General features: G+C 44.8%; 3 protein-coding genes and 1 long non-coding RNA gene across 7 annotated transcripts in view; 3 read left to right on the forward strand and 1 right to left on the reverse strand.

The window, feature by feature from the left end:
- LOC135093081 (uncharacterized) overlaps positions 1-2,509 on the forward strand; it is a 9,559-nt gene extending 7,050 nt beyond the window's left edge. Inside the window, exon 6 of the mRNA XM_063991963.1 lies at positions 1,586-2,509. Coding sequence (XP_063848033.1) covers positions 1,586-1,846 — 261 coding nt within the window. The 3' untranslated portion in view covers positions 1,847-2,509. The remainder of the gene's footprint in view (positions 1-1,585) is intronic.
- Positions 2,510-3,604: 1,095 nt separating this feature from the next.
- Positions 3,605-9,008, forward strand: LOC135093080 (uncharacterized). The gene is given in 7 exon segments (XM_063991962.1): positions 3,605-3,999; positions 5,227-5,355; positions 5,969-6,153; positions 6,547-7,421; positions 7,424-7,456; positions 7,886-8,115; positions 8,707-9,008. Coding segments are annotated over 6 exon segments (1,560 nt in total). The 5' UTR covers positions 3,605-3,999; positions 5,227-5,331; the 3' UTR covers positions 8,920-9,008.
- Positions 9,009-15,408: 6,400 nt separating this feature from the next.
- LOC135093079 (eukaryotic translation initiation factor 3 subunit L-like) lies at positions 15,409-22,422 on the forward strand. 2 transcript variants are annotated; one of them, XM_063991959.1, is made up of 12 exons: positions 15,409-15,627; positions 16,196-16,264; positions 16,426-16,554; positions 17,174-17,358; positions 17,705-17,931; positions 18,324-18,553; positions 18,889-19,029; positions 19,438-19,650; positions 20,004-20,123; positions 20,516-20,644; positions 20,900-21,118; positions 21,576-22,422. In XM_063991959.1, exons 3-12 carry the CDS (start codon positions 16,531-16,533, stop codon positions 21,708-21,710), a joined length of 1,623 nt encoding a protein of 540 aa, XP_063848029.1. In that variant the 5' UTR covers positions 15,409-15,627; positions 16,196-16,264; positions 16,426-16,530; the 3' UTR covers positions 21,711-22,422. The 2 variants fall into 2 exon arrangements, with proteins under 2 accessions (XP_063848029.1, XP_063848030.1); XM_063991960.1 differs by lacking the exon at positions 16,196-16,264.
- A 3,462-nt stretch (positions 22,423-25,884) lies between these two features.
- Positions 25,885-27,500, reverse strand: part of LOC135093082 (uncharacterized) — a 6,688-nt gene continuing 5,072 nt past the window's right edge. For all 3 annotated transcript variants that reach the window (XR_010263181.1, XR_010263182.1, XR_010263183.1), the window contains one exon: positions 25,885-26,237. This is a non-coding gene — a long non-coding RNA (uncharacterized LOC135093082). The remainder of the gene's footprint in view (positions 26,238-27,500) is intronic.

Here is a 27,500-nt window from a genome sequence, read left to right on the forward strand (position 1 = left end):
GGAGTTTAGTAGGCCCTGTATTCCTGGATTCTGTCTTCATTGGCGGTGTCCCGAGGTGCCGCGGAGGGTTGCACATTGTGTTGGTGACTTGATAACGCTGCCGGACACCTCATTCTGCTCGCCACGTGTTGATGCTAATCCCTCCACTCCCTCCTCACCCAGACCGAATGTTTCCTCTCTCTCTCTCTCTCTCTCTCTCTCTCTCTCTCTCTCTCTCTCTCTCTCTCTCTCTCTCTCTCTCTCTCTCACGCGCGCATATTGAGATATTACAGTGAGGCAGTTGTTGCAGGTTACTTTCTTATTTTTAAAGTGAGTGAAAAGTGAAGAAATTCGTGGTGCAGCAAGAAGAACAAATGGTACTGAAGCTTTATAATTAAGGGAAAGACAGCGTGGCAACAGTGCAAGGCGTGTTTCACAGCCACACGTGACACCCTATGACCCCAGAGCAAGCCAGCTGCCTGACCGGCAGCGGCTTCTGGTGGTTCAGGGCATTAATGCTGGCGTTCCGCTCCTCTTCCGATGTCCAAGGTGAGGGGTGTGACTCGCTCTGTGACGCTGCCATGCATTGCCGCAATGGAAACATTCTCTAGACATTATAATGACCCAGTTCTTGCAGGCTGTTTTCTCACTTTCAAAGCAGGAAGAAAGGCATGGTGGTGAAGCATTACCATTAATGGATAAAACACCGTGACAGCAATGCAGGGCGTGCTTCCGTGGCCCTGTCATCAGTGGCCCACCCTGTCGCCCCACTTCTGCCTCTCACTGCGTGTCTTCTCAGTGAGTGCTGCTGACCTGCTTTTGTCTTCAAGTAATAAGACAATTACTGAAGACGGTGAAAGATGCTTTTCATGCATTCACACCAAATAGTTTGTGTGTTGGTAAGGAAACAGTAAAGCACTGTAAAATGCACGCCTTGTACTCGTACTAAACACTGCCAGTCTATAGCACGCCACAGCTTTGATACCCTCACGTGCTCCACCCAGCAGGGACTTGTGTCTCTACCGTTCGTGAATAGCGTAACTACTACTACTACTGCTACTACTGCTACTACTACTACTACTACTGGTGTTGCTACCATTACTTATTTTTCTCTTCTTGCTCCAGTTAATGTTGTTGTTGTTGTTGTCACCAACAAAATTTACTTTCTCTCTCTCTCTCTCTCTCTCTCTCTCTCTCTCTCTCTCTCTCTCTCTCTCTCTCTCTCTCTCTCTCTCTCTCTCTCTCTCTCTCAACACACCCACAAACACTTCCATCCGCTTCCCAAACACACCCACACACCCTTCCCAAGCACACCCGTATCCTCACACTCTCTCAAACACCCAAACACCCTTTCCACACACACACACACACACACACACACACACACACACACACACACACACACACACGAAACCCAAAACACCCCAATGCACTTTTAATGTCCCAAACACCCTATCTCTCCCCCATTGACTTCAAAACACCCCCAAAACACCCTCAAAACACCCAACCACGGCCCTCCACACCACCTCACCCTCCCCACACCCCAAAACACCCAGTTACGGCCCCCGACACCCGCTCACTCTCCCCTTCTCTCTCCTCCCCACAGGAATTCCTCTCTCGTGTCACGTCAGCCAAATACAAGTTAACCTCAGTTCCCGTTGCCCTTGACTTTCTGATTCGCCGAGGCTTCATCACGCCAGACACGGAGCCGCAGTACCCGGGTCTTCTGGAGCTGCTGCACGTGCCCCTCCACCACCTGTACGCTCCACACGCCCCCGCGCCCACTCACTCATGCCCTCCAGCCTCCCCGCCACCCTCGCCGCCCTCTGAGTCCCCCTCCAATGCCTTGATGCTTAGTGAGGTTTGAGTGTGTTGGGTTAAGTTAGGTAGGGTGGGTGTGTGGTAGAGAGAGGGGGGAGGAGGAAGAGGAGGAGGAGGACGAAGAGAAGAAGAAACAAGGGAATAGAAGAGGAGAGTGAAAAAAAATAATAATCACTAGAAAGAAGAAGAAATAATTAAATAAGACATTGAAGAGAAGGAAGAGGAAGGAAAAAAAAAATAAGATTAAGACTTTTAGCAAACCAAATGTAGCTTTAGATAAAAAGAAATAATAAAAAAAAACATTTTGAATAAATACACAAAATAATCGTTCCTTTTTAAACGTTAGGAGAAAAATATTATTGTTATTGTTTTTACTACAACACATATTTATTTTTAACGAATATACGTATATATTTTTGAGCTACAGTAAGTTGTAATAGTGAGAAAATACATAAATAGAGAATTGTTAATATTATGTTCACAGTGATATTTGAATTTTTGGTTGTATACATGAACACACACATACACACACACATCGTACATAATTAGTTTTTTCTTAGATTTATTAAAGAAAATGTTAAGATGATAGTTAAAAGATAATGATAGGAAATATTTTTGTAGGTAAATGAGAGTTTTTGAATAGTGTTATGTATACATTTGATAATATACATAGGTGTACATACTGGGAAGGTGTGTGTGTGTGTGTGTGTGAGACAAAAGACAGTATGTGATTTAACCATTATTTCTGTTAGTTAACAAAATAGTAGATTAATGGTTATATTGTTAATTAAGTTGTAAGGAAGAGTTTTAATGGTATTAATAATAATAATTGACTATTTTACATTTAAGGAGACAAAAAGCAGTATTAGTGTGTGTGTGAGAGAGAGAGAGAGAGAGAGAGAGGCATATGTACGAAAATGATGAAATACGAGGAATAAATGAATTGAAAAGAGACAGTTTTTCTTCCCTTCATGAAAAAAAAGACTATTATTTGTTTGTGCATCGGTTATTCTACTCTTTGTTTTCTTCCTTTGCCTCTCATCATCCATTCATATAAGTTTACACAGCCTCCTCACAGCCTTAGGCCCTGTTTACACGAGGCGCTTTCCAACGCGCGTTAGCAAACGCGGCGTTAGAAACTACCGCTCACACGAGGCGCTTTCAAACGCGGCGTTAACGCGACGCTTGTGTTTGTGCGTGCATATGTGTGTGCCAAACAATGCACTGAATGCAGAGAGCAACAGACAGTTTCAACCAGGATGGATCTAGAAGAGGTAGCATGTGCTTGGATCTTGCATCGCCGTTTGAAGCGGCGCAAGCGGCGAGAAAGAAGATACTGGGTTCATCCAATTTTACAAGACAGACTTACCCATGGCATGTATACAACCTTGTACCCGAGTTTAAGAGAACATGAAGACAAGTTTTTCAACTATTTTAGAAGAGCTGTGTGCGTGTCACGTGATAAAAAAATTCCTCCACGTGGAGTAACCCAGGGGTTGCCATAGTAACGCACATTCTCTTTCCTCATTGGTAGCAGCCCAGCCAATAAGAGAGCGCGCTGCTTTCAAAACGCGGCGTTTACCGCTGTGTGTAACCGTTCCCATATGCTTCAATGTATCTCGAGCCGCTCGCCAAACGCGCGTTAGCAAGGGACCCAGACGTTAACGCGGCGTCAGGCAAAACGCCGCGTCACGTGTGACCGGTATAATAGACTACCATTGACTTTGCTAACGCCGCGTTTGCTAACGCGCGTTGGAAACGCCTCGTATAAACAGGGCCTTAACCTAGATATCGTCCTAGCGTGGGGTGAGGGGGTGACGTTGGTATTACTGTGCCGCGGGGTAGTGAAGTTGGACGTTGGCAGCCCTGGAATTCTCTTTGAGTGAGAGATGGTAGAGACAAAACCGTTGGCAGCAATGAAGGGCTGGAGGGCAGCAGTGTGCCGGCCAGTCACAGAAGGACCTAGCTTATATAGGAGCTGTGGCGCCCGTTTTACTCCAGAATAGGCGCGAACTCTACAATGATAAGACGCAGACCTTCCGCCTGAGACCCGCGCCGAGTCGAGAGCAAGGAGTCTACTCGAAGCCTGTAGGAAGCCCAGCACAGACTGCCCACGCTACGCCTCGCCATTGTTGTTGAGTGTGCGGCAAGAAACGCCTTGCACTTCCTGGTGTTGGGCATTTATTCATCACATGCCAGGTACGTAAATGTTTTTCAAAGATATTCTATAAAAATAGGGAGTGTTAGAGTAGGCGATGACCGTGCCTACGCTGCCAACCACAATGAACCAGTGTGGTGTGCGTGGTGAATGCATGTAACAGGAATGCCTCGTGCAGTATGTGTGGCGTGCTCAAAGGGTTTACAATTAAGTGTTGAATTACGAGCAGAGTAGCAGGCTAATGCTTTTTCTCATTGAGGCAGTGGAAGTACTTGTAAATTTATAGTTTAAGCCAATGTCCCCAATCTCTACCCACGGCCCCCCAATCCCTCAAGCAAGCCTGGGGGCCTGTGGGGAACCTAACCTAACCTGCCCGCGCAGCTTATGGCTACTTGTAGATACTTCCTCGTGGTGTTAAGTGGTGGTAGCACGTGATTGGCCCGAGGAATTATAGACACAGTGATCCTATCCAGCAGCTACCCACAATTCAAAGCATTAAACAACTGAAGTTCAGGCAACAATACACCATTTATGTTTACCTGTGGACTTAGAAAAAGTTGAGAGCGCTGTGCATTCCCAGGCCTATTGTGGTGTTATTATTAATTTCCGACAAGTAGTGTAATCATTAGAAATGTGAATAGTGAGAACAAAATGAGGTAGGTTATTACCACGTAGTGTGTAATGGCTTAAACTATAATAAAACCGAAGTACTTGGTGAATCATGTTGTGTTGTATGTGACTTTATGTACAAGTAATTAGCATTGTTTATGATGAAGCAAACCTTGTGTGTGGCAGCTGGCGTCATTGTATGTATTCCAACCTGTGTGGGTAAAGCTGTTTCTGCGAGTGGTGTGTGTGACCGCGCTTGTAGGCTGGTAGGGGCGTGAACATCTGCGAGTGGTGTGTGTGACCGCGCTTGAAGGCTGGTAGGGGTGTGAACATGTATTCCAACCAATTCGTGGTCGCTGGTACATGTTGCTGTGTGGTGCTCCTTCAGATGTCTTATTGATAAACACGCTAAGTAGTGACATTACATCTGCCTTTTCCTTGTCATGCTCATCGTTATTCTTCTACTCCAGGGTACAAGAAAAAATGGATATCATGACTTAAACCACCCGCCATCTCAGACTCGCCCACCATTGTCAAGGTAAGTGCCCTTCTGGTATTCTATAAACAAAAGCCCTCATAATAAACCCATAAAGCAGCGAAAATTGAAAGCATTACGCATCAGCGGCGAGTCTCATCCTGCATTCATTTCCCTCTCTTAGCTCGACCAGTAAGCGAGCGAGTCTCCTTCCTCCCACGGCGCACCTCAACAACACGCCGCCGGAACCTCCATGTGGACTTCACTTTAGCGGGAAAAACCTGCCAAAATGTACAGCGAATTCGTGGACGAGGTGAGAGGAAGTGTGGGGAAGGTGTGGGCTTATGTGGGAGAGCGGGAGAGAGTAAGGGAGGGCTGGAAGATGGCGAAATGACGAGTTAGCAAGTGTCGCGTGTCTAGGATTGTGTATGGGAAAGTTTCGTGTCTTATTCGTGTTTTCTTAGGTTTTTGTATGGGAAAGTTTCATGTTTTATTCGTGTTTTCTTGGTGTTTTGTTTTCTTTATATGTTGCTGGAGGCTGTGTGTGTGTGGTTGGGTTAGGCTAGGCTGCTCTTTTAGTGTTGGTTAGCAGAGAACTAAGGAGGAATATTTGTGTGGTCACCTGTTAGCCCACTGCCCTTCCATTGCCCTTCGCTCTTTGTTGTATTTTTTTTTTAGCAGGGAACTAAGGAGGAATATTTGTGTGGTCACCTGTTAGCTCTTTGTATTTTTTTAGTGATTATTATTATTAAGCACGTATATTCATTCATCATCCACTATCGCCACTTAACGCACATTCCATAACACCACCACTACTACAATAATCATTACCACCACCATCATTTGAGACCACATCCAACACCATCATAACCTAATCTACCCTACCTAACCCTAACCACGACTCTAACCTCTCTCTCCCCCGGCAGTACGAGAGCTACCCGCTGGAGGATGCTGAGAACTACCACTACACGGTGCGAGGGGAGGGGGATTACGGGGAGCGCGGCCATTACCCCACCTACTCCATCCCTGAGGAGGTGAAGAAGTACATCACCTACTTCAGGGATGCAATCAGGGACGGCAACATCTATGACATCCCCTCCCTCTATGTGGAGTGAGTATGGGGGGGTGTGGAGGGTTGTGGACTGTGTGTGTATGTGGAGGGGAATGTATGTGTGGACTGTGAATACTGGGGGGTGGTGTTGAGTCAGTGTGTGGAGGGGTGGAGGCATTGTGGAGTGTGTGGAGGGGGAGGGATGACTACTGGGAGGGGTTACGGGTAACTGTGTGAGGGGAAAATGTTAATGATCCACCTCTCTATGTGTGGAACGTCTATCTTTTTGGTGGGAAATTTGCCTTGATCCAAGTGTAACATCTCTACCCTCTGTGTGGGGTGAGTATTGTGGAGCAAGCATGTGTGGTGGATAAACAACCCGTCATCCACCTTTCCACATGGATTAAGCGTGTGGAACTTAAAACCCTGGGTAACTTTCACACTCTTCCACAGCTTCAACCGGCTGACAGAGGAGTACTACAAGACACAGTCGTGGCCGGAGGTGGAGGACCTTTACGGCAACAAGCTGGTGGAGCAGGACGGCAGGGACGGCTTGCTGGTGGAGCAGGACGGCAGGGACGGCTTGCTGGTGGAACAGGACGGCAGGGACGGCTTGCTGGTGGAACAGGACGGCAGGGACGGCTTGCTGGTGGAACAGGACGGCAGGGACGACTTGCTGGTGGAACAGGACGGCAGGGACGACTTGCTGGTGGAACAGGACGGCAGGGACGACTTGCTGGTGGAACAGGACGGCAGGGACGGCTTGCTGGTGGAACAGGACGGCAGGGACGGCTTGCTGGTGGAACAGGACGGCAGGGACGGCTTGCTGGTGGAACAGGACGGCAGGGACGCCTTGCTGGTGGAACAGGACGGCAGGGACGGCTTGCTGGTGGAACAGGATGGCAGGGACGGCTTGCTGGTGGAACAGGACGGCAGGGACGACTTGCTGGTGGAACAGGACGGCAGGGACGGCTTGCTGGTGGAACAGGACGGCAGGGACGGCTTGCTGGTGGAGCAGGACGGCAGGGACGGCTTGCTGGTGGAACAGGACGGCAGGGACGGCTTGCTGGTGGAACAGGACGGCAGGGACGGCTTGCTGGTGGAGCAGGACGGCAGGGACGGCTTGCTGGTGGAGCAGGACGGCAGGGACGGCTTGCTGGTGGAACAGGACGGCAGGGACGACTTGCTGGTGGAACAGGACGGCAGGGACGACTTGCTGGTGGAACAGGACGGCAGGGACGACATCTTCCTCATCCTGTACCGGGAACTTTACTACAGACATATCTACGCCAGGGTGCAGGGCGGCCCCACCATCCCCCAGCGTTTCGAGTCAACTACTGCAACCTCTTCGACTACATTCTCAGTAAGTCTGGGAGAGGTAGAGAGGACAGTGATAGGTCTGTTTGTGTGTCTGGGAGAAGCAGTGGTCTGTTTGTGTGTCTGGGAGAAGCAGTGGTAAGTATATTTCTTATCTTAATGTTGAGTCAGACTACCTTCCTCTCTCACCTCCCCCTGTCTTGGTAACTACCCAGCACCTCTCCTATCACACTACACCCCTCTGCATAGCCCCTTTCTTCCCCCTCAGCACCCTAACACACTCCATCCCTCTGTGTACCCCTTTCTTTCCCCCACAGCGTGCCCCTTTCTTTCCCCCACAGCATCCCAACCCCATGCCTTGCCACAACTCTCCATTCCTTGCCAGCCTCTCCTCTCAAACCACTCTTTCCCTGGCCCCTCTCTTCCCCCACAGCACCCCAACACTCCCTCTCCCTCACCAGCTCCTCCCCCACAGGTGCTGAGACCCCCGTGCCCCTGGAGCTGCCTAATCAGTGGCTGTGGGAGATCATCGATGAGTTTATATATCAGTTCCAGTCGTTCTCGCAGTTCCGGTCTAAGCTGGGGAAGAAAAGTGAGCCGGAGATTGAGCTGCTGAAGGATTCCCCGAAGATCTGGAATGTTCACTCTGTTCTCAATGTTCTGCACTGCCTGGTGGACAAGAGCAACATCAACAGGCAGCTTGAGGTGTGTATGTGTAAAAGGAGGAGGAATAGATTGTTATGATTAAGAGTAAGGAGGTGGAGGCAGATGTGTGGGAGTAGGTGGTGGTGGTGGTGGAAGAGATGTTAGAAGAAAGAGGTGGTGTTGAAGCAAGGGATGAGGAGGAGGAGGAGGAAGAGTTGGGGTGGTGTTGATATGATATGATATGATAAGAGAAGAGGTGGTGTTGGGAGGGGGAGGAGGAGAAAGAGTTGAAATAATCTTTTTAATGCATCGTGCACCCAGCCATCCACCTTGAAACGCCACTCGGAACACTCCAAAACACCTAACCTAACAACCCAACACCCTTGAAACACCCCAAAACACAACCTAACACAACACAACCCAACACCCTTGAAACACCACTCAGAACACCCCAAAACACCTAACCTAACACAACCCAACACCCTTGAAATACCCCAAAACACAACCTAACACAACACAACCCAACACCCTTGAAACACCCCAAAACACCTACCCTAACACAACACAACCCAACACCCTTGAAACGCCACTCAGAACACCCCAAAACACCTAACCTAACACAACACAACACCCTAAGTGATGACCCTGCAAGTGTACACAAGTGGAGGAGACCCAGATAGCGTGGCAGGGGAGTTTGGCAGACACCCGCTGTACAAGATGTTGGGCTATTTTTCTCTCATTGGGCTGCTGCGTCTTCACTCCCTCCTGGGCGACTATTACCAGGCTATCAAGGTAATGGTTTCTCTAATCGTTTGCTGCATCTTCACTCCCTCCTGGACGACTATTACCAGGCTATCAAGGTAATGGTTTCTCTAATTGTTTGTTTTTTTATTATTTTTGCAGACAGATTGGTTTGGTCTCTCTCTAACTTGGTGTGGTAAGTCTCTATAAGTTAAGTTGGTATGGTAATAAGTTAAGTTGGTGTGGTAAGTCTCTAAGTTAAGTTGGTGTGGTAAGTCTCTAAGTTAAGTTGGTGTGGTAAGTCTCTAAGTTAAGTTGGTGTGGTAAGTTCTTAAGTTAAGTTGGTGCGGTAAGTTCTTAAGTTGGTGTGGTAAGTCTCTAAGTTAAGTTGGTGTGGTAAGTTCTTAAGTTAAGTTGGTGTGGTAAGTTCTCAATCTCTCTCTCTAGGTTAAGTTGGTGTGGTAAGTTCTCAATCTCTCTCTCTAGGTTAAGTTGGTGTGGTAAGTTCTCAATCTCTCTCTCTCTCTAGGTTAAGTTGGTGTGGTAAGTTCTCAATCTCTCTCTCTCTCTAGGTTAAGTTGGTGTGGTAAGTTCTCAATCTCTCTCTCTAAGTTGGTGTGGTAAGTCTCGGAAATCTCTCTCTCAAAGTTAAATTGGTGTGGTAAGTCAATCTCTCTCTAAGTTAAGTTGGTGTGGTAAGTCTCAATCTCTCTCTCTAAAGTTGGTATGGTAAGTCTCAATCTCTCTCTCTAAAGTTGGTAAGGTAAGTCTCAATCTCTCTAAGTTAAGTTGGTGTGGTAAGTCTCAATCTCTTTAAGTTAAGTTGTTGTGGTAAGTCTCAATCTCTCCAAGTTGAGTTGGTGTGGTAAGTCTCAATCTCTTTAAGTTAAGTTGGTGTGGTAAGTCTCAATCTCTCTTTAAGTTAAGTTGGTGTGGTAAGTCTCAATCTCTCTTTAAGTTAAGTTGGTGTGGTAAGTCTCAATCTCTAAGTTAAGTTGGTGTGGTAAGTCTCAATCTCTCTAAGTTAAGTTGGTGTGGTAAGTCTCAATCTCTCTAAGTTAAGTTGGTGTGGTAAGTCTCAATCTCTCTAAGTTAAGTTGGTGTGGTAAGTCTCAATCTCTCTAAGTTAAGTTGGTGTGGTAAGTCTCAATCTAAGTTAAGTTGGTGTGGTAAGTCTCAATCTCTCCAAGTTAAGTTGGTGTGGTAAGTCTCAATCTCTCCAAGTTAAGTTGGTGTGGTAAGTCTCAATCTCCAAGTTAAGTTGGTGTGGTAAGTCTCAATCTCTCTAAGTTAAGTTGGTGTGGTAAGTCTCAATCTCTCTCTAAGTTAAGTTGGTGTGGTAAGTCTCAATCTCTCTAAGTTAAGTTGGTGTGGTAAGTCTCAATCTCCAAGTTAAGTTGGTGTGGTAAGTCTCAATCTCTCTAAGTTAAGTTGGTGTGGTAAGTCTCAATCTCTCTTTAAGTTAAGTTGGTGTGGTAAGTCTCAATCTCTCCAAGTTAAGTTGGTGTGGTAAGTCTCAATCTCTTTAAGTTGGTGTGGTAAGTCTCAATCTCTAAGTTAAGTTGGTGTGTTAAGTCTCAATCTCTCTAAGTTGGTGTGGTAAGTCTCAATCTCTCTAAGTTGGTGTGGTAAGTCTCAATCTCTCCAAGTTAAGTTGGTGTGGTAAGTCTCAATCTCTCTTTTAAGTTAAGTTGGTGTGGTAAGTCAATCTCTCTCTCTCTCTCTCTAAGTTGGTGTGGTAAGTCAATCTCTAAGTTAAGTTGGTGTGGTAAGTCTCAATCTCTCTAAGTTAAGTTGGTGTGGTAAGTCTCACTCTCTCTAAGTTAAGTTGGTGTGGTAAGTCTTAATCTTTTCAAGTTGGTGTGGTAAGTCTCAATCTCTCTAAGTTGGTGTGGTAAGTCTCAATCTATCTTTCAGTTAAGTTGGTGTGGTAAGTCTCAATCTCTCTAAGTTAAGTTGTGTGGTAAGTCTCAATCTCTCTTTAAGTTCAGTTGGTGTGGTAAGTCTCAATCTGTCTTTAAGTTAAGTTGGTGTGGCAAGTCTCAATCTATCTTTAAGTTAAGTTGGTGTGGTAAGTCTCAATCTCTTTAAGTTAAGTTGGTGTTGTAAGTCTCAATCTCTCTAAGTTGGTGTGGTAAGTCTCAATCTCTCTTTAAGTTAAGTTGGTGTGGTAAGTCTCAATCTCTCGAAGTTAAGTCGGTGTGGTAAGTCTCAATCTATCTTTAAGTTAAGTTGGTGTGGTAAGTCTCAATCTCTTTAAGTTAAGTTGGTGTGGTAAGTCTCAATCTCTTTAAGTTAAGTTGGTGTGGTAAGTCTCAATCTCTCCAAGTTAAGTTGGTGTGGTAAGTCTCAATCTCTCCAAGTTAAGTTGGTGTGGTAAGTCTCAATCTCTCTAAGTTAAGTTGGTGTGGTAAGTCTCAATCTCTCTAAGTTAAGTTGGTGTGGTAAGTCTCAATCTCTCTTTAAGTTAAGTTGGCGTGGTAAGTCTCAATCTCTCCAAGTTAAGTTGGTGTGGTAAGTCAATCTCTCTCTCTCTCTAAATTAAGTTGGTGTGGTAAGTCTCAATCTCTCCAAGTTAAGTTGGTGTGGTAAGTCTCAATCTAAGTTAAGTTGGTGTGGTAAGTCTCAATCTCTCTAAAGTTGGTGTGGTAAGTCTCAATCTCCAAGTTAAGTTGGTGTGGTAAGTCTCAATCTCTCTTTTAAGTTAAGTTGGTGTGGTAAGTGAATCTCTCTCTCTCTCTAAGTTAAGTTGGTGTGGTAAGTCTCAATCTCTCCAAGTTAAGTTGGTGTGGTAGGTCTCAATCTCTCCAAGTTAAGTTGGTGTGGTAAGTCTCAATCTCTCTAAGTTAAGTTGGTGTGGTAAGTCTCAATCTCTCTTTAAGTTAAGTTGGTGTGGTAAGTCTCAATCTCTTTAAGTTAAGTTGGTGTTGTAAGTCTCAATCTCTTTAAGTTAAGTTGGTGTGGTAAGTCTCAATCTCTCTTTAAGTTAAGTTGGTGTGGTAAGTCTCAATCTCTCTAAGTTAAGTTGGTGTGGTAAGTTTCAATCTCTCTCTAAGTTAAGTTGGTGTGGTAAGTCTCAATCTCTCTAAGTTAAGTTGGTGTGGTAAGTCTCAATCTCTCCAAATTAAGTTGGTGTGGTAAGTCTCAATTTCTCTAAGTTAAGTTGGTGTGGTAAGTCTCGAAGTTAAGTTGGTGTGGTGGTAAGTCTCGAAGTTAAAAAAAAAGTTGGTGTGGTGGTAAGTCTCGAAGTTAAATAAAAAGTTGGTGTGGTGGTAAGTCTCGAAGTTAAAAAAAAGTTGGTGTGGTGGTAAGTCTTGAAGATTAAGTGGTAAGTCTCTAAGTTAAGTTGGTGTGGTAAGTCTCAATCTCTCTTTAAGTTAAGTTGGTGTGGTAAGTCTCAATCTCTCTAAGTTAAGTTGGTGTGGTAAGTCTCAATCTCTTTAAGTTAAGTTGGTGTGGTAAGTCTCAATCTCTCTAAGTTAAGTTGGTGTGGTAAGTCTCAATCTCTCTTTAAGTTAAGTTGGTGTGGTAAGTCTCAATCTCTCTAAGTTAAGTTGGTGTGGTAAGTCTCAATCTCTCTAAGTTAAGTTGGTGTGGTAAGTCTCAATCTCTTTAAGTTAAGTTGGTGTGGTAAGTCTCTATCTCTCTAAGTTAAGTTGGTGTGGTAAGTCTCAATCTCTCTTAAGTTAAGTTGGTGTGGTAAGTCTCAATCTCTCTAAGTTAAGTTGGTATGGTAAGTCTCAATCCAAGTTAAGTTGGTGTGGTAAGTCTCAATCTCTCTTTTAAGTTGGTGTGGTAAGTCAATCTCTCTCTCTCTCTCTCTCTCTCTCTCTCTCTCTCTCTCTCTCTCTCTCTCTCTCTCTCTCTCTCTCTCTCTCTCTCTCTCTCTCTCTCTCTCTCTCTCTCTCTCTCTAAGTTAAGTTGGTGTGGTAAGTCTCAATCTCTCTAAGTTAAGTTGGTGCGGTAAGTCTCAATCTCTCCAAGTTAAGTTGGTGTGGTAAGTTTCAATCTCTCTTTTAAGTTAAGTTGGTGTGGTAAGTCTGAATCTCTCTAAGTTAAGTTGGTGTGGTAAGTCTCAATCTCTTTAAGTTAAGTTGGTGTGGTAAGTCTCAATCTCTTTAAGTTAAGTTGGTGTGGTAAGTCTCAATCTCTCTAAGTTAAGTTGGTGTGGTAAGTCTCAATCTCTTTAAGTTAAGTTGGTGTGGTAAGTCTCAATCTCTTTAAGTTAAGTTGGTGTGGTAAGTCTCAATCTCTTTAAGTTAAGTTGGTGTGGTAAGTCTCAATCTCTTCAAGTTAAGTTGGTGTGGTAAGTCTCAATCTCTAAGTTAAGTAAGTGTCTAAGTGTGGTAAGTCTCAATCACTTTAAGTTAAGTTGGTATGGTAAGTCTCAATCTCTCCAAGTTAAGTTGGTGTGGTAAGTCTCAATCTCTCTTTTAAGTTAAGTTGGTGTGGTAAGTCAATCTCTCTCTCTCTCTCTCTCTCTCTCTCTCTCTCTCTCTCTCTCTCTCTCTCTCTCTCTCTCTCTAAATTAAGTTGGTGTGGTAAGTCTCAATCTCTCCAAGTTAAGTTGGTGTGGTAAGTCTCAATCTCTCTAAGTTAAGTTGGTGTGGTAAGTCTCAATCTCTCTTTAAGTTAAGTTGGTGTGGTAAGTCTCAGTCTCTCTAAGTTAAGTTGGTGTGGTAAGTCTCAATCTCTCTTTAAGTTAAGTTGGTGTGGTAAGTCTCAATCTCTAAGTTAAGTTGGTGTGGTAAGTCTCAATCTCTCCAAGTTAAGTTGGTGTGGTAAGTCAATCTCTCTCTCTCTCTAAGTTAAGTTGGTGTGGTAAGTCTCAATCTCTCCAAGTTAAGTTGGTGTGGTAAGTCTCAATCTCTCTAAGTTAAGTTGGTGTGGTAAGTCTCAATCTCTCTAAGTTAAGTTGGTGTGGTAAGTCTTAATCTCTCCAAGTTAAGTTGGTGTGGTAAGTCTCAATCTCTCTAAGTTAAGTTGGTGTGGTAAGTCTCAATCTCTCCAAGTTAAGTTGGTGTGGTAAGTCTCGATCTCTCTTTTAAGTTAAGTTGGTGTGGTAAGTGAATCTCTCTCTCTCTCTCTCTCTCTCTCTCTCTCTCTCTCTCTCTCTCTCTCTCTCTCTCTCTCTCTCTCTAAGTTAAGTTGGTGTGGTAAGTCTGAATCTCTCCAAGTTAAGTTGGTGTGGTAAGTCTCAATCTCTCTAAGTTAAGTTGGTGTGGTAAGTCTCAATCTCTTTAAGTTAAGTTGGTGTGGTAAGTCTCAATCTCTCTTTAAGTTAAGTTGGTGTGGTAAGTCTCAATCTCTCCAAGTTAAGTTGGTGTGATAAGTCAATCTCTCTCTCTCTCTAAGTTGGTGTGGTAAGTCTCAATCTCTCCAAGTTAAGTTGGTGTGGTAAGTCTCAATCTCTCTAAGTTAAGTTGGTGTGGTAAGTCTCAATCTCTCTAAGTTAAGTTGGTGTGGTAAGTCTCAATCTCTCTCTCTCTAAGTTAAGTTGGTGTGGTAAGTCTCAATCTCTCTAAGTTAAGTTGGTGTGGTAAGTCTCAATCTCTAAGTTAAGTTGGTGTGGTAAGTCTCAATCTCTCCAAGTTAAGTTGGTGTGGTAAGTCTCGAAGTTAAGTTGGTGTGGTGGTAAGTCTCGAAGTTAAAAAAAAAAGTTGGTGTGGTGGTAAGTCTCGAAGTTAAAAAAAAAAGTTGGTGTGGTGGTAAGTCTCGAAGTTAAAAAAAAAGTTGGTGTGGTGGTAAGTCTCGAAGTTAAAAAAAAGTTGGTGTGGTGATAAGTCTCGAAGTTTAAAAAGTTGGTGTGGTGGTAAGTCTCGAAGTTTAAAAAGTTGGTGTGGTAAGTCTCGAAGTTTAAAAAGTTGGTGTGGTGGTAAGTCTCGAAGTTTAAAAAGTTGGTGTGGTGGTAAGTCTCGAAGTTAAAAGTTGGTGTGGTGGTAAGTAAGTCCTCTCTCCAAGTTAAAAGTTAAGTCGCCGCCCTCTGAGTCCCCCTCCAATGCCTTGATGCTTAGTGAGGCTTGAGTGTGTTGGGTTAAGTTAGGTAGGGTGGGTGTGTGGTAGAAAGAGGGGGAGGAGGACGAAGGGAAGAAGAATGGGTATAAAAGAAACAAGGGAATAGAAGAGGAGAGTGAAAGAATCACTAGAAAGAAATAATAAAATAAGACATTGAAGAGAAGGAAGAGGAAGGAAAAAAATAAGATTAAGACTAGTAAACCAAATGTAGCTTTAGATAAAGAAATAAGAAAAAAAAATTTTTTTGAATAAATACACAAGATAATCATTCCTTTTTAAACTAGGAGAAAAATGTTAGTTTTTACTACAACACATTTTTAACGAATATACGTATATATTTTTGAGCTACAGTAAATTGTAACGGTGAGAAAATACATAAATAGAGAATTGTTAATATGTTCACGTGATATTTGAATTTTTGGTTGTATACATGAACACACACACACACACACACACACACACAATTCGTTTTGGATTGAGATCTCGGAGTGAGATGGTAGCGAGACAAAACCGTTGGCAGCAATGAAGGTAATTGGCTAGAGGGTAGCAGTGTGCTGGCCAATCACAGAAGGACCAAGCTTATATTGGAGCTGTGGCGCCCGTTTTCCTCCAGAATAGGCGCAAACTCTACAATGACAAGACGCAGACCTCCTTCCGCCTGAGACCCGCGCCGAGTCGAGAGCAAGGTGTCTACTCGAAGCCTGTAGGAAGCCCAGCACAGACACTGCCCACGCCACGCCTCGCCATTGTTGTTGAGTGTGCGGCAAGAAACGCCTTGCACTTCCTGGTGTTGGGCATTTATTCATCACATGCCAGGTACGTAAATGTTTTTCAAAGATATTCTATAAAAATACGGAGTGTTAGAGTAGGCGATGACCGTGCCTACGCTGCCAACCACAATGAACCAGTGTGGTGTGCGTGGTGAATGCATGTAACAGGAATGGCTCGTGCAGTATGTGTGGCGTGCTCAAAGGGTTTACAATTAAGTGTTGAATTACGAGCAGAGTAGCTGGCTAATGCTTTTTCTCATTGAGGCAGTGGAAGTACTTGGTGAATCATTTTGTGTTGTATGTGACTTTATGTACAAGTGACTCTGTACAAGTAATTAGCATTGTTTATGATGAAGCAAACCTTGTGTGTGGCAGCTGGCGTCATTGTATGTATTCCAACCTGTGTGGGTAAAGCTGTTTCTGCGAGTGGTGTGTGTGACCGCGCTTGTTGTAGGCTGGTAGGGGCGTGAACATGTATTCCAACCAATTCGTGGTCGCTGGTACATCTTGCTGTGTGGTGCTTCTTCAGATGTCTTATTGATAAACACGCTAAATAGTGACATTACATCAGCCTTTTCCTTGTCATTATGCTCGCCGTCATTCTCCTACTCCAGGGTACGAGAAAAAAATGGATTTCACTATTTAACCCACCCGCCATCTCAGACTCGCCCACCATTGTCAAGGTAAGTGCCCTTCTGGTATTCTATAAACAAAAGCCCTCTAAATAAACCCATAAAGCAGCGAAAATTGAAAGCATTACGCATTGCATACCTCGCTTATCAACCACGTAAGACTCGAGCCAATCAGCGGCGAGTCTCATCCTGCATTCATTTCCCTCTCTTAGCTCGACCAATAAGCGAGCGAGTCTCCTTCCTCCCACGGCGCACGTCAACAACACGCCGCCGGAACCTCCATCTGGACTTCACTTTAGCGGGAAAAACCTGCCAAAATGTACAGCGAATTCGTGGACGAGGTGAGAGGAAGTGTGGGGAAGGTGTGGGGGTGTGTAGGAGAGCGGGAGAGGGTAAGGGAGAGCTGGAAGACGGTGAAATGACTAGTTAGTAAGTGTCGCGTGTCTAGTAGGTTTGTGTATGGGAAAGTTTCGTGTGTCTTATTCGTGTTTTCTTGTGTTTTATTCATGTTTTCTTGGAAGGTTTTTGTATGGGAAAGTTTCATGTTTTATTCGTGTTTTCTTTGTGTTTTCTTTATTTGTTGCTGGAGGCTTTGTGTGTGTGTGTGTGTGTGTGTGTGTGTGTGTGTGTGTGTGTGTGTGTGTGTGTGTGGGGTTGGGTTAGACTAGGCTGCCCTTTTAGTGTTGGTTAGCAGGGAACTGAGGAATATTTGTGTGTGGTCACCTGTTAGCCCACCGCCCTTCCATTGCCCTTAGCTTTGTTGTATATTTTAGTGATTATTATTATTAAACTCGTATATTCATTCATCATCCACTATCACCACTTAATGCCCACTCCATAACACTACTACTACAATAATCATTACCACCACCACCATTTGAGACCACATCCAACACCATCATAACCTAATCTACCCTACCTAACCCTAACCACGACTCTAACCTCTCTCTCCCCCGGCAGTACGAGAGCTACCCGCTGGAGGATGCTGAGAACTACCACTACACGGTGCGAGGGGAGGGGGATTACGGGGAGCGCGGCCATTACCCCACCTACTCCATCCCTGAGGAGGTGAAGAAGTACATCACCTACTTCAGGGACGCAATCAGGGACGGCAACATCTATGACATCCCCTCCCTCTATGTGGAGTGAGTATGGGGGTGTGGAGGGGAATGTATGTGTGGACTGTGAATACTGGGGGGTGGTGTTGAGTCAGTGTGTGGAGGGGAAGGGATGAATTTGTGGAGGGGTGACTACTGGGAGGGGTTACGGGTAACTGTGAGGGGAAAATGTTGATGATCCACCTCTTTGTGTGTGGAATGTCAATTTTTTGGGTGGGAAATGTGCCTTGATCCACATATAACATCTCTACTCTGTGTGTGGGGTGAGTATTGTGGAGCAAGCATGTGTGGTGGATAAACAACCCATCATCCACCTTTCTACATGGATTAAGTGTGTGGAATATAACCCTGGGCAACTTTCACTCTTCCACAGCTTCAACCGGCTGACAGAGGAGTACTACAAGACACAGTCGTGGCCGGAGGTGGAGGACCTTTACGGCAACAAGCTGGTGGAGCAGGACGGCAGGGACGACATCTTCCTCATCCTGTACCGGGAACTTTACTACAGACACATCTATGCCAGGGTGCAGGGCGGCCCCACCATCCCCCAGCGCTTCGAGTCTTACTACAACTACTGCAACCTCTTCAACTACATTCTCAGTAAGTCTGGGAGAGGTAGAGAGGACAGTGGTAGGTCTGTTTGTGTGTCTGGGAGAAGCAGTGGTAAATATATTTGTCTTATCTTAGTGTTCAGTCAGACCACCTTCCCCTCTCGCCTCCCTCTTGTCTCAGCAACTACCCAGCACCTCTATCACACTACACCCCTCTACATGGCCCCATTCTTCCCCCTCAGCACCTCAACACCATGCTTACCCTCTCCTGTCACACTCCATCCCTTTGTGTACCCCTCCCCACAGCATCCCAACCCCATGCCTCGCCACAGCTCTCCATTCCTCACCAGCCTATCCTCTCAACCATTCTTTCCCTGGCCCCTCTCTTCCCCCACAGCATCCCAACACCATCCCTCTCCCACACCAGCTCCTCTCCCACAGGTGCTGAGACCCCCGTGCCCCTGGAGCTGCCTAATCAGTGGCTGTGGGAGATCATCGATGAGTTTATATATCAGTTCCAGTCGTTCTCGCAGTTCCGGTCTAAACTGGGAAAGAAAAGTGAGCCGGAGATTGAGCTGCTGAAGGATTCCCCAAAGATCTGGAATGTTCACTCTGTTCTCAATGTTCTGCACTGCCTGGTGGACAAGAGCAACATCAACAGGCAGCTTGAGGTGTGTATGTGTAGAGGAGGAGGAATAGATTATGATTGAGAGGAAGGAGGTGGAGGGAGAGGTGTGGGAGTAGGTGGTGGTGGTGGAAGAGATGGTGTTAGAAGAGAAAGAGTGTTGAAGGAAGGGATGAGAAGGAGGAAGAGTTGAGATGGTGTTGATATAAGAAGAGAAAGAGGTGGTGTTGGAAGGAGGGAGGAGGAGAAAGTTGAAATAATTTCTCTAATGCATCTTACACCCAGCCATCCACCTTGAAACACCACTCGGAACACCCCAAAACACCTAACCCAACACAACACAACACAACACAACACCCTAAGTCATGACCCCTTCTGCAGGTGTACACAAGTGGAGGCGACCCAGACAGCGTGGCAGGGGAGTTTGGCAGACACCCGCTGTACAAGATGTTGGGCTATTTTTCTCTCATTGGGCTGCTGCGTCTTCACTCCCTCCTGGGCGACTATTACCAGGCTATCAAGGTAATGGTTTTTGTAATTGTTTTGTTTGTTATTTTTATTATTTTTGCAGACAGATTGGTTTGGCAAGTCTCTCTCTCTCTCTCTCTCTCTCTCTCTCTCTCTCTCTCTCTCTCTCTCTCTCTCTCTCTCTCTCTCTCTCTCTCTCTCTCTCTCTCTCTCTCTCTCTAAGTTGGTGTTATGATACTGTGTGTGGCCTACAACCCTTTCACACCCTCAACCCCTTCTTTATCCCCTTCTCACTCTTTCTCACCCCCTCTCTCTCCCCAGTTACTAGAAAACATTCGCTGAACAAGAAGTAACCCCTCTCTTAGTCCCTCTCCCTCTCGCTCCCTTGCCCCCTCTCTCTCCCCAGGTACAAGTAACCTCTCCCTTTGTCCCTCTCACCCCCTTGCCTCTCTCTCTCCCCAGGTACTAGAAAACATTGAGCTGAACAAGAAGTCGATGTACTCTCGTGTGCCGGCCTGTCAGATCACCACTTATTATTACGTTGGGTTTGCGTACATGATGATGAGGAGGTACGCTGATGCCATCCGTACCTTTTCCAACATCCTGGTGTACATCCAGCGCACCAAGGCCATGTTCCAGACGCGCAACTACCAGAACGACCAGATCAATAAGCAGGTATGGTTGTTTGGGTGTGTATTGGGATGGTTCAGGTCAGTGGGTGTTTGGGGGTGGTTTGGAGGATTTTACTAATTTTTTTCTCCCAGATGAAATTAGTATATATTTCTGTGTATGGGGTTTCAAATCTCTCGGTAGTTTTGTTAAGTTTTCCTTACAATTTCTCCCATGTTCTGTCACTTGGCTTCTTAATCTTGTCCTCCCTCACAAATCTCTAGTTTCATTGTTGCAATTTCTCCCATATTGTCACTGGGTCTCCTAGTCTCCCTGCCTCTCCCTTACAAATCTAGTTTCATTGTCTTCCTCAATTTCTGTATTGTCACTGGGTCTCCTGATCTGGCTCTCCCTCACAGACAGAACAGATGTACACCCTGCTGGCGATCTGCATGGTGCTGCACCCCCAGAGGATTGATGAAGTGGTACAGTCCTCCCTACGAGAGAAAACGCTGGCCGAGAAGATGGCACGGATGTCGGTAAGGCACAGGAGCCATCTTTACTTTGCTGTCCTGTTCATTTGTTCCTGATTTTTCTCCAGTTCCTCATATCTATATTCTAGTTTCTTCTTTTTTCTTTTGTTCCCCCTATCTATATTCCAGTTATTCCTATTTTCTCTCCAGTTCCTGTCTATATCTCCATTTCTTGCTCTTGTTCTCTCCAGTACCTCCTATCTTCTCTTCATTCCCTTTACATCCTTCCATTCCCCAGCCCCTCTTGTCAATCCACCATCTTTGCTCCCTCACCCTACTATTACCCAGCCCCCATTCTCTCCCTTCCCTAGCCCCTATCAATCTCCCATCTCTGCTCACCCTGCCAGTTCCCATTCCCTCCCCTATCGCCTTCCTCACCCTGCCATTGTCTTCTACAGCGCAACGACACGCAGGAGTTTACGCAGTGCTTCACCTTTGCCTGCCCGAAGTTCCTCAGCCCTGTGCCTCCGCCCTTCGACTCGGCACCTGCCAATTACCACAAGGAGCCGTTCCAGCAGCAGCTCAAGGTGAGAGGGAGAGGGGAGTGTTTTGTTGGTAAGGATTGAGATGGTTAGGTTGAGTTTGTTTTGGTCTCTCTCCTGTTATTTGATTTTTCTTGTCTTGAGAGAAACGCACTATTAAATCTGACTTTTTAAACCATAACAAACCAATTACCAAACATTTCATTCAGAGAGAGAGAGAGAGAAACAAGCACTGCATTTCATTTCACCTTACCAAGTACCTCATCAACCACCACCACCACCACCACCATCTTTCCCCAGGTGTTCCTTGACGAGGTGCAGCAACAGCAACAGATCAGCGTGATGCGTTCATACCTCAAGCTGTACACCACAATGCCGACTGAGAAGATGGCTGCCTTCCAGGAAATGAGTGAGGACGATTTCCGAAATGCCCTTCTTTGTTTCAAGCACAAGATGAGAAACATGGTGTGGACCAAGGGCACCTCCGGCCTGCAGGGGGACTTCCAGAGCGACTCAGAGGTGTGTGGCTTGCTGGAGGTCTGTAGGATGGGGGGGAGTGGCCAGCCTTCAGGTGGGGACTAAGTGACTCAGGTGTGTGGCTTGCTGCAGGGTCTGTACGGGGGGTGGCCAGCCTTCAGGGGGACTTTCTGAGTGACTCATCTGTGTGGCCTGCTGGAGGGTCTCTAAGGGTGTGGTAGGGGGATTCAGGATGTGATGGGTGTGGTAACTGGCAGGGTTTTCAAGGGTGAAGAAGAGGCGTGTGGTAACTGGAGGGTGTAAGGTGTGGTGGGGTTTTGAGGGCAAGTGTGCTGGCCCTCGGATGTGGCAGAAGGGTATGTGCGTGTGTGTGGAGGGCTTGTGATGTGGAAATTTAAGACAAGTTACATGGGTGGTAGAGAAAATGCTTAGATAAGTTTATAAAACGCGCATCTAGAAAAATCAAGTAGATCAGGTTATCACCACTGATCCATTGCAGGTGGACTTCTTCATTGACGGCAGCATGATCCACATTGCGGATACCAAGGTGGCTCAGCGGTATGGTGACTTCTTCATCCGCCAAATCCACAAGCTGGAGGAGGTGAACCGCAGCCTCACCAAGGTCAAAGTGTAGGGTGGGGGGGGGTGCTGGTGGTGGTGGTTGTATTTGAAAATGTCCTTTTTTATTTATCTTTTTTATTTATTTTTATTTTAGTTCATTTTTTATTTGTAGTTTGGAAGTGTCAGAATTTTTATCTTCCAATTTATTCGGTATTAACTGGAAATTTTTCAGATCTTATTCTACGTAATTAATAAGTTTGGAGATTATGATCAGATTTTGGTAATATAACTTTCATTTGTTTTTCTTACAAGTTTTGAGTATATTGTCATTATTGTTATATTTTTGAGGCAGTTTTCCAGACTTTATTCAATACTTTCTATTAACAAATACTTTCATTCAGTACTTTCCATCTCAACACAAATTTATTTTCTTTCTCTACACACCAAGTTATTTTCTCATCTTTCAACATGCAAGTTATTTTTTCTCTACACACCAAGTTATTTTCTCATCTTTCAACATGCAAGTTATTTTTTCTCTACACACCAAGTTATTTTCTCTTATCTTTCATTATACAAGTTATATTTTCTAGTTATTTTCTCTTATCTTTCATTATACAAGTTATATTTTCTATCTCCATCTCAACAATCTTAAATACACAACATAACAACCCGTGAACGAGGAGGAAAGATTGTATGTAACTTGCACCACCTCTTGACATGACCTGTTTTGTACCCTGAAGGTCAACACTGCCTTGCTGACCACATGAATAAAAGTAACAGGTACATCAGTCATTCACTCACTCACTGCTACTGTTGCCTGACTGAAGGTGGAAGTGACAGGCACATCACTTTTTCACTCACTGCTGCTTCCTAACTGAAGGTGAAAGTGACGTGCATCAGTCATATTCACTCACCCACTCACTGCTGCTGCCTGATTGAAGGTAAAGGAGTGCCAGGTTTTGGTGTCATGGTGTTGAGTCTGGTGTAGGAGACTTAAACACACCAAAACAATAAAAAGGTAGAAATTGTTCCAAAACGCATGTAAACTTCAAAAACCATGTGCAGATTGTGAACACGCACCCAAACGCTCAAGACAACCCCAAAAAAAAATGGTGAGGATTGGTGATGCCTTGTAACACCCCTACTTTTGTGTCAGGTGAGTGTTTTGTGTTTTCTTCATTATTCTCGGGTTTTCAGTTTTAATTGATATTGTTTTAAAAGTATTAAGTATTTGTTTTGTATGGGTTTATAGTTGTCTGGTTGTGGGAAGAGATGCTGTTTTCTGTCGATGTATTTCAGATGATGTAAACACAAGAAGTGACAAGGTCCCAGCGTTTCTGAAGACTTAACATCACAAGCAACACTCCTTGCCCAGCATCACAAGACAAGTGTTTCAAGACCGCAACACTCGGCTTCACACCAATCAGGATTAGGAAACAAAAGGTGTGTGGGAGTTTTTTTTGTGGTTTTGAAGTAAGAATAGTAGTAGTAGGTGAATATGACTTGAATAGTGATGAAAAGACGAGTGATTCTAGGTAAATTTACAAAACTACTACTACCACCACCACCACCACCCCCTCCCACGAAAGTGGCGGGGCCGGCATTCCTGTGTTGAGAACGGAGACTACATACTCTGTCCCGGCCAGTTGAATGTCGGTCTCTAATAACCCGACGGAAAACAGGGACTGGATTCTGTCGTGGTGTTGCTATGAGGGGGTGCAGAGTAACGCCTGGCTCTCTGTTCTTTCCTGGTGTATTGTTGCTGGGAAGGCCTGGGCTGGGCAACACTTTTTGATATTACTACTACTATTGCTATTCTATTCCTTTTTGGTTAGTTTATGAATACAGGAACAATGCCTTAGTTTAATTAGATGTATTACAAGGTTTAGGGCTTACTGCTGCTACTGTGCTATTTTGAGAGGTGGGCTAAGATGTGATACTGCTATTTATTTATTTACTTGTTTATTATTCTAGCCCATTCCCCTCCTTATCTTCTGCTTTTCTTTTCCTATGCACTACTACTAAGCAAGACGGGAGTGTTTCAAGACAGGAACACCCACAAGCAACACTTGGCCTCCCTTAACACCAACCAGGAGATCCGGAAACAAAACAAGGTGTGTGAGGAAGTTCCATGTTTGCTGTTTGAAGTAAGAATAGTAGTAGTAGTAGGTGAATATGGCTTTAATAGAGATGAAAAAGACAGTGATTCTAGATTAATTTACTACTACTACCACCCCCTCCCAAGAAAGTGGCGGGGCCGTCATTCCTGTGTCAAGAACTTGGGGTACTCTCTCTCCCGGCATTCCTATGTTGAGATACGAGACTATATGCTCTGTCCTGGCCAGTCGAGTGTCGGTCACCCAACCCGACGGAAGACAGTGACAGCGTCTCCGGGGTGATCCACAGCGGCAGGTGTCTGTCGCTGTGTTGCTATGAGGGGGTGGAGAATAACGCCTGGTCCTCTGTTCCTTCCTAGTGTAGTGTTGCTGGGAAGGCTTCGGCTGGGCTACAAATTTGATGTACTACTACAACTACTATTCTAATCTTATCTATTATATTTTATTCTATTCTTAGGCTAGATATAGACAGACAATGCCTTTGTTTGTTTAAGTTCTGTGTATTGTTAGGTGTAAGGTTTACTACTATTATGCTGGTTTTGACAGGTGGTCTAAGATGCACTACTGCTATTAGTATTGTCAATCTGGGGGGGGGTAATGCTTGGCCCTCAGTTCCTTCCTGATGCATTTGATGCTGGGAGGGCATGGGCTGGCCTACACAATTGATGCTATTATTTATGTTGCTGTTTTTATTAAGTTGAAGATATATTACTTGGTTTAATTAAGGTTAACTACTACTGTTGTTACTACTGCTGCTGTTCTTGTGCTAGTTTGAGAGAGTAAGAGGACTGTTACTACTGTCCATCCCCCTCATCATCTTGTCTCCTCTCCCTGTGCACTACTACTAAACCACTAATGCGCACACACACATTGATGATGCTGTGGGTAAGTGGCAGATTTTTATGTTTGTCTCTTTTCAGGTGACCAGGCAAGGCAGGAGTGTTTCAAGAGACGAGAAGTAACAAGACCCAAGTATCTCTGTAACAAGACCCAAGTATCTCTGAAGATGTGACTGCAACACAACTGAGTTCTCCAACACAACACGAAGTAACAAGACCCAAGTATCTCTGAAGATGTGACTGCAACACGAGAAGTAACAAGACCCAAGTATCTCTGTAACAAGACCCAAGTATCTCTGAAGATGTGACTGCAACACAACTGAGTTCTCCAACACAACACGAAGTAACAAGACCCAAGTATCTCTGAAGATGTGACTGCAACACGAGAAGTAACAAGACCCAAGTATCTCTGAAGATGTGACTGCAACACAACTGAGTTCTCCAACACAACACAACACAACACAAGACAAGAAGTGATAAGATTGAAGACATCACAACACAAGCAACACTCCCTGCCTAGCATCACAGCCCTGCCCAGCATCACAGCCTCCCTTCACATCAACCAGGGGATCTGGAAACAAAGAAGTGAGTCTTTTTTGCTGTGAATAATGGTAGTGGTAGTAGGTGAATAGGGCTTAGTGATGAAAAGACTTGGGTAATTCTAGGTTAATTTACAAAGGTATTACTACTATTATATTACCACCCCCTCCCACAAATGTGGTGGGGCCGGCATTCATGTGTCGGGAACAGAGATGTGGCGGGGCTGTCATTCCTGTGTCAAGAACTGAGGCTATGTACTCATTCCCGGCCAGTTGAGTGTCAGTCCCTAACTGAATGGAGAGTCTCCGATGGTCCGCAGCGGCGGGTGTCTGTCACTAGAACGAGGCTACAATACTCTGTCCCCAGCCAGTTGAGTGTCGGTCACCTCACCCAATGGAGAACCGTGTCTCTCCATTGGGTGATCCACAGCGGCGGGTGTCTGTCGCTGTGTTGCTATGAGGGGGTGGAGAGTAACGCCTGGCCCTCTGTTCCTTCCTGGTGTAGTGTTGCTGGGAGGGCCTGGGCTGGGCTGGGCTACACATTAAGTGATGCTATTACTACATATTAGTACTATTCTTGATTGGGCCAGTTTTAGATACATAATGCCTTAGTTTAACATGTTAATTAAAATGTATTACTAGATTTAAGGTTAATTACTACTGTTCTTGTGCTAGTTTGAGAGGTAGTCCAGGATGTGAGGCTGCTGCTGCTACTACTACTACTTGTGTTGCATGGTATCATGAATTCAATCTTGCTGTCATTAACTTTATTTCCACAGATAGTACATTTCTGCAGAGGCTGTGGGGAGTGACTGGGTTCGTAAACATGCTGTGGACCGAGAGGGAGGGAGGGAGGACAGAGAGAGAGCGAGCAGAGGGGTTATCTCTTTTTTTCTTTCTTTTTCTCTTCTCTTCTCTTTCTTTTTCTCTTCTCACTTATCACAGCCTCACACAAACTGCCTCTTCTTCTCTTCTCTTATCACAGCCTCACACAAACTGCCTCTCTAACACTCGCCATCACACAGGGTAAACGGTCCTGGAGGAGGGCTGCGAGTGAAGGACATCCCCCTGGTTACCTGCCGGCATCCTGGGAGAGACGCATCACCTGTGGAAGGGAGAGGAACCGAGATGCTGCTAGAGAGATACCTGTGAACCGAGATGCTGCTAGAGAGAGATACCTGTGACATAAGTTAGTTTAATAAATAAAGTACTTGAGAATTTTAAGTGTGTTTGTTGCCTAAATACATGTGAAATTTGGCTTGGAGAGGGAAGCTGTAGAATGCAAGGTTATATAGAAAGTTAGAAAAAATGGAATATATGTATGAATGGAAGAATAGAAGTTAATGCATAGATATTATAAAAGGATCAAATATGTACGATGTAAAAGCTAAAAGCATAAGACAATTTTCTATATACAAAGGAATAAAGGCTAAGATCTAATGGAAACTACAAATAATAATAGAAAATGGTGAGAGGATGGAAGGAACGGTGATCGATGACAGCGGAACACGGGCAAGAGAAAGACTAAGGAAGGAATAGTGATGATGGAACACAAGAAGAAACTGTGAAGAGAGTAGTAGTAGTGATGTTAATAATGCTGAAAAGGACGGCCAATCATCTCTAACAAAAGGTGTGCGCGACAAATTATATATGCACCAGCTTATATAGCGTATATAATGAAAAGATACTTTTTAATTTTTTTCCTTTTTTTTTTTATCATCCATCTTCCTCTCTGGTTATCTATAATTCTCTAACTCTTCTCTTCCTCCTCCTTCCTCTGTTTTCTTAATTCTATAACTCTTCTCCTCCTCCTCCTTCCTCTGTTTTCTATCATATTCATTCTCTCTCTTCCTCTTCCAGCTTTTTTCATCCCTCTCCTCCTCCTCATTCTTATCTAATCTAATTATTGATCTTATCCTCGCCTCTTTACTTCCTCTCATCCTCTACATCTTTTCCTCCTCCTCATTCCTTCCTACATCTTTCCTTCTCTTTCTCTTTTTCCTATCTTCTCTATACCTCCTTTGTCTTCTCCTCCTCCTCTCCCTACCCTTCCTCTCACGCCTTTCAACACTCCCTCTCTTACTTCCTCCCCCTCTTCAATATGGCCTCAAGCTTATTAAATTATCTTCTCTGATTCTCCAACTTGAGAGAGAGAGAGAGAGAGAGAGAGAGAGAGAGAGAGTCTACTATTACGTGTTCATCTTGGCTTCACTTGGTAAGGTCTCTCTCTCTCTCTCTCTCTCTCTCTCTCTCTCTCTCTCTCTCTCTCTCTAATGAAGCCTCTCACTCGTAATTAGGAAAGTGATGATGATGATAATGAACGGAAAGAAGACGAACGAAAGAAATAACCAAATAAAAGTGAATAAAT

The sequence above is a fragment of the Scylla paramamosain genome, chromosome 41 (assembly GCF_035594125.1).
Source record: "Scylla paramamosain isolate STU-SP2022 chromosome 41, ASM3559412v1, whole genome shotgun sequence".
NCBI lineage: Eukaryota > Metazoa > Arthropoda > Malacostraca > Decapoda > Portunidae > Scylla > Scylla paramamosain.

Bases quoted from the DNA above. Each gene is read 5' to 3' on its own strand.
- LOC135093079 (XM_063991959.1), top strand. From the start codon at position 16,531: ATGTACAGCGAATTCGTGGACGAG. The intron at 18,554-18,888 runs GTGTGTATGTGT...CCCCTTCTGCAG, and splicing joins ACATCAACAGGCAGCTTGAG to GTGTACACAAGTGGAGGCGA. The intron at 19,651-20,003 runs GTATGGTTGTTT...TCTCCCTCACAG, and splicing joins ACGACCAGATCAATAAGCAG to ACAGAACAGATGTACACCCT.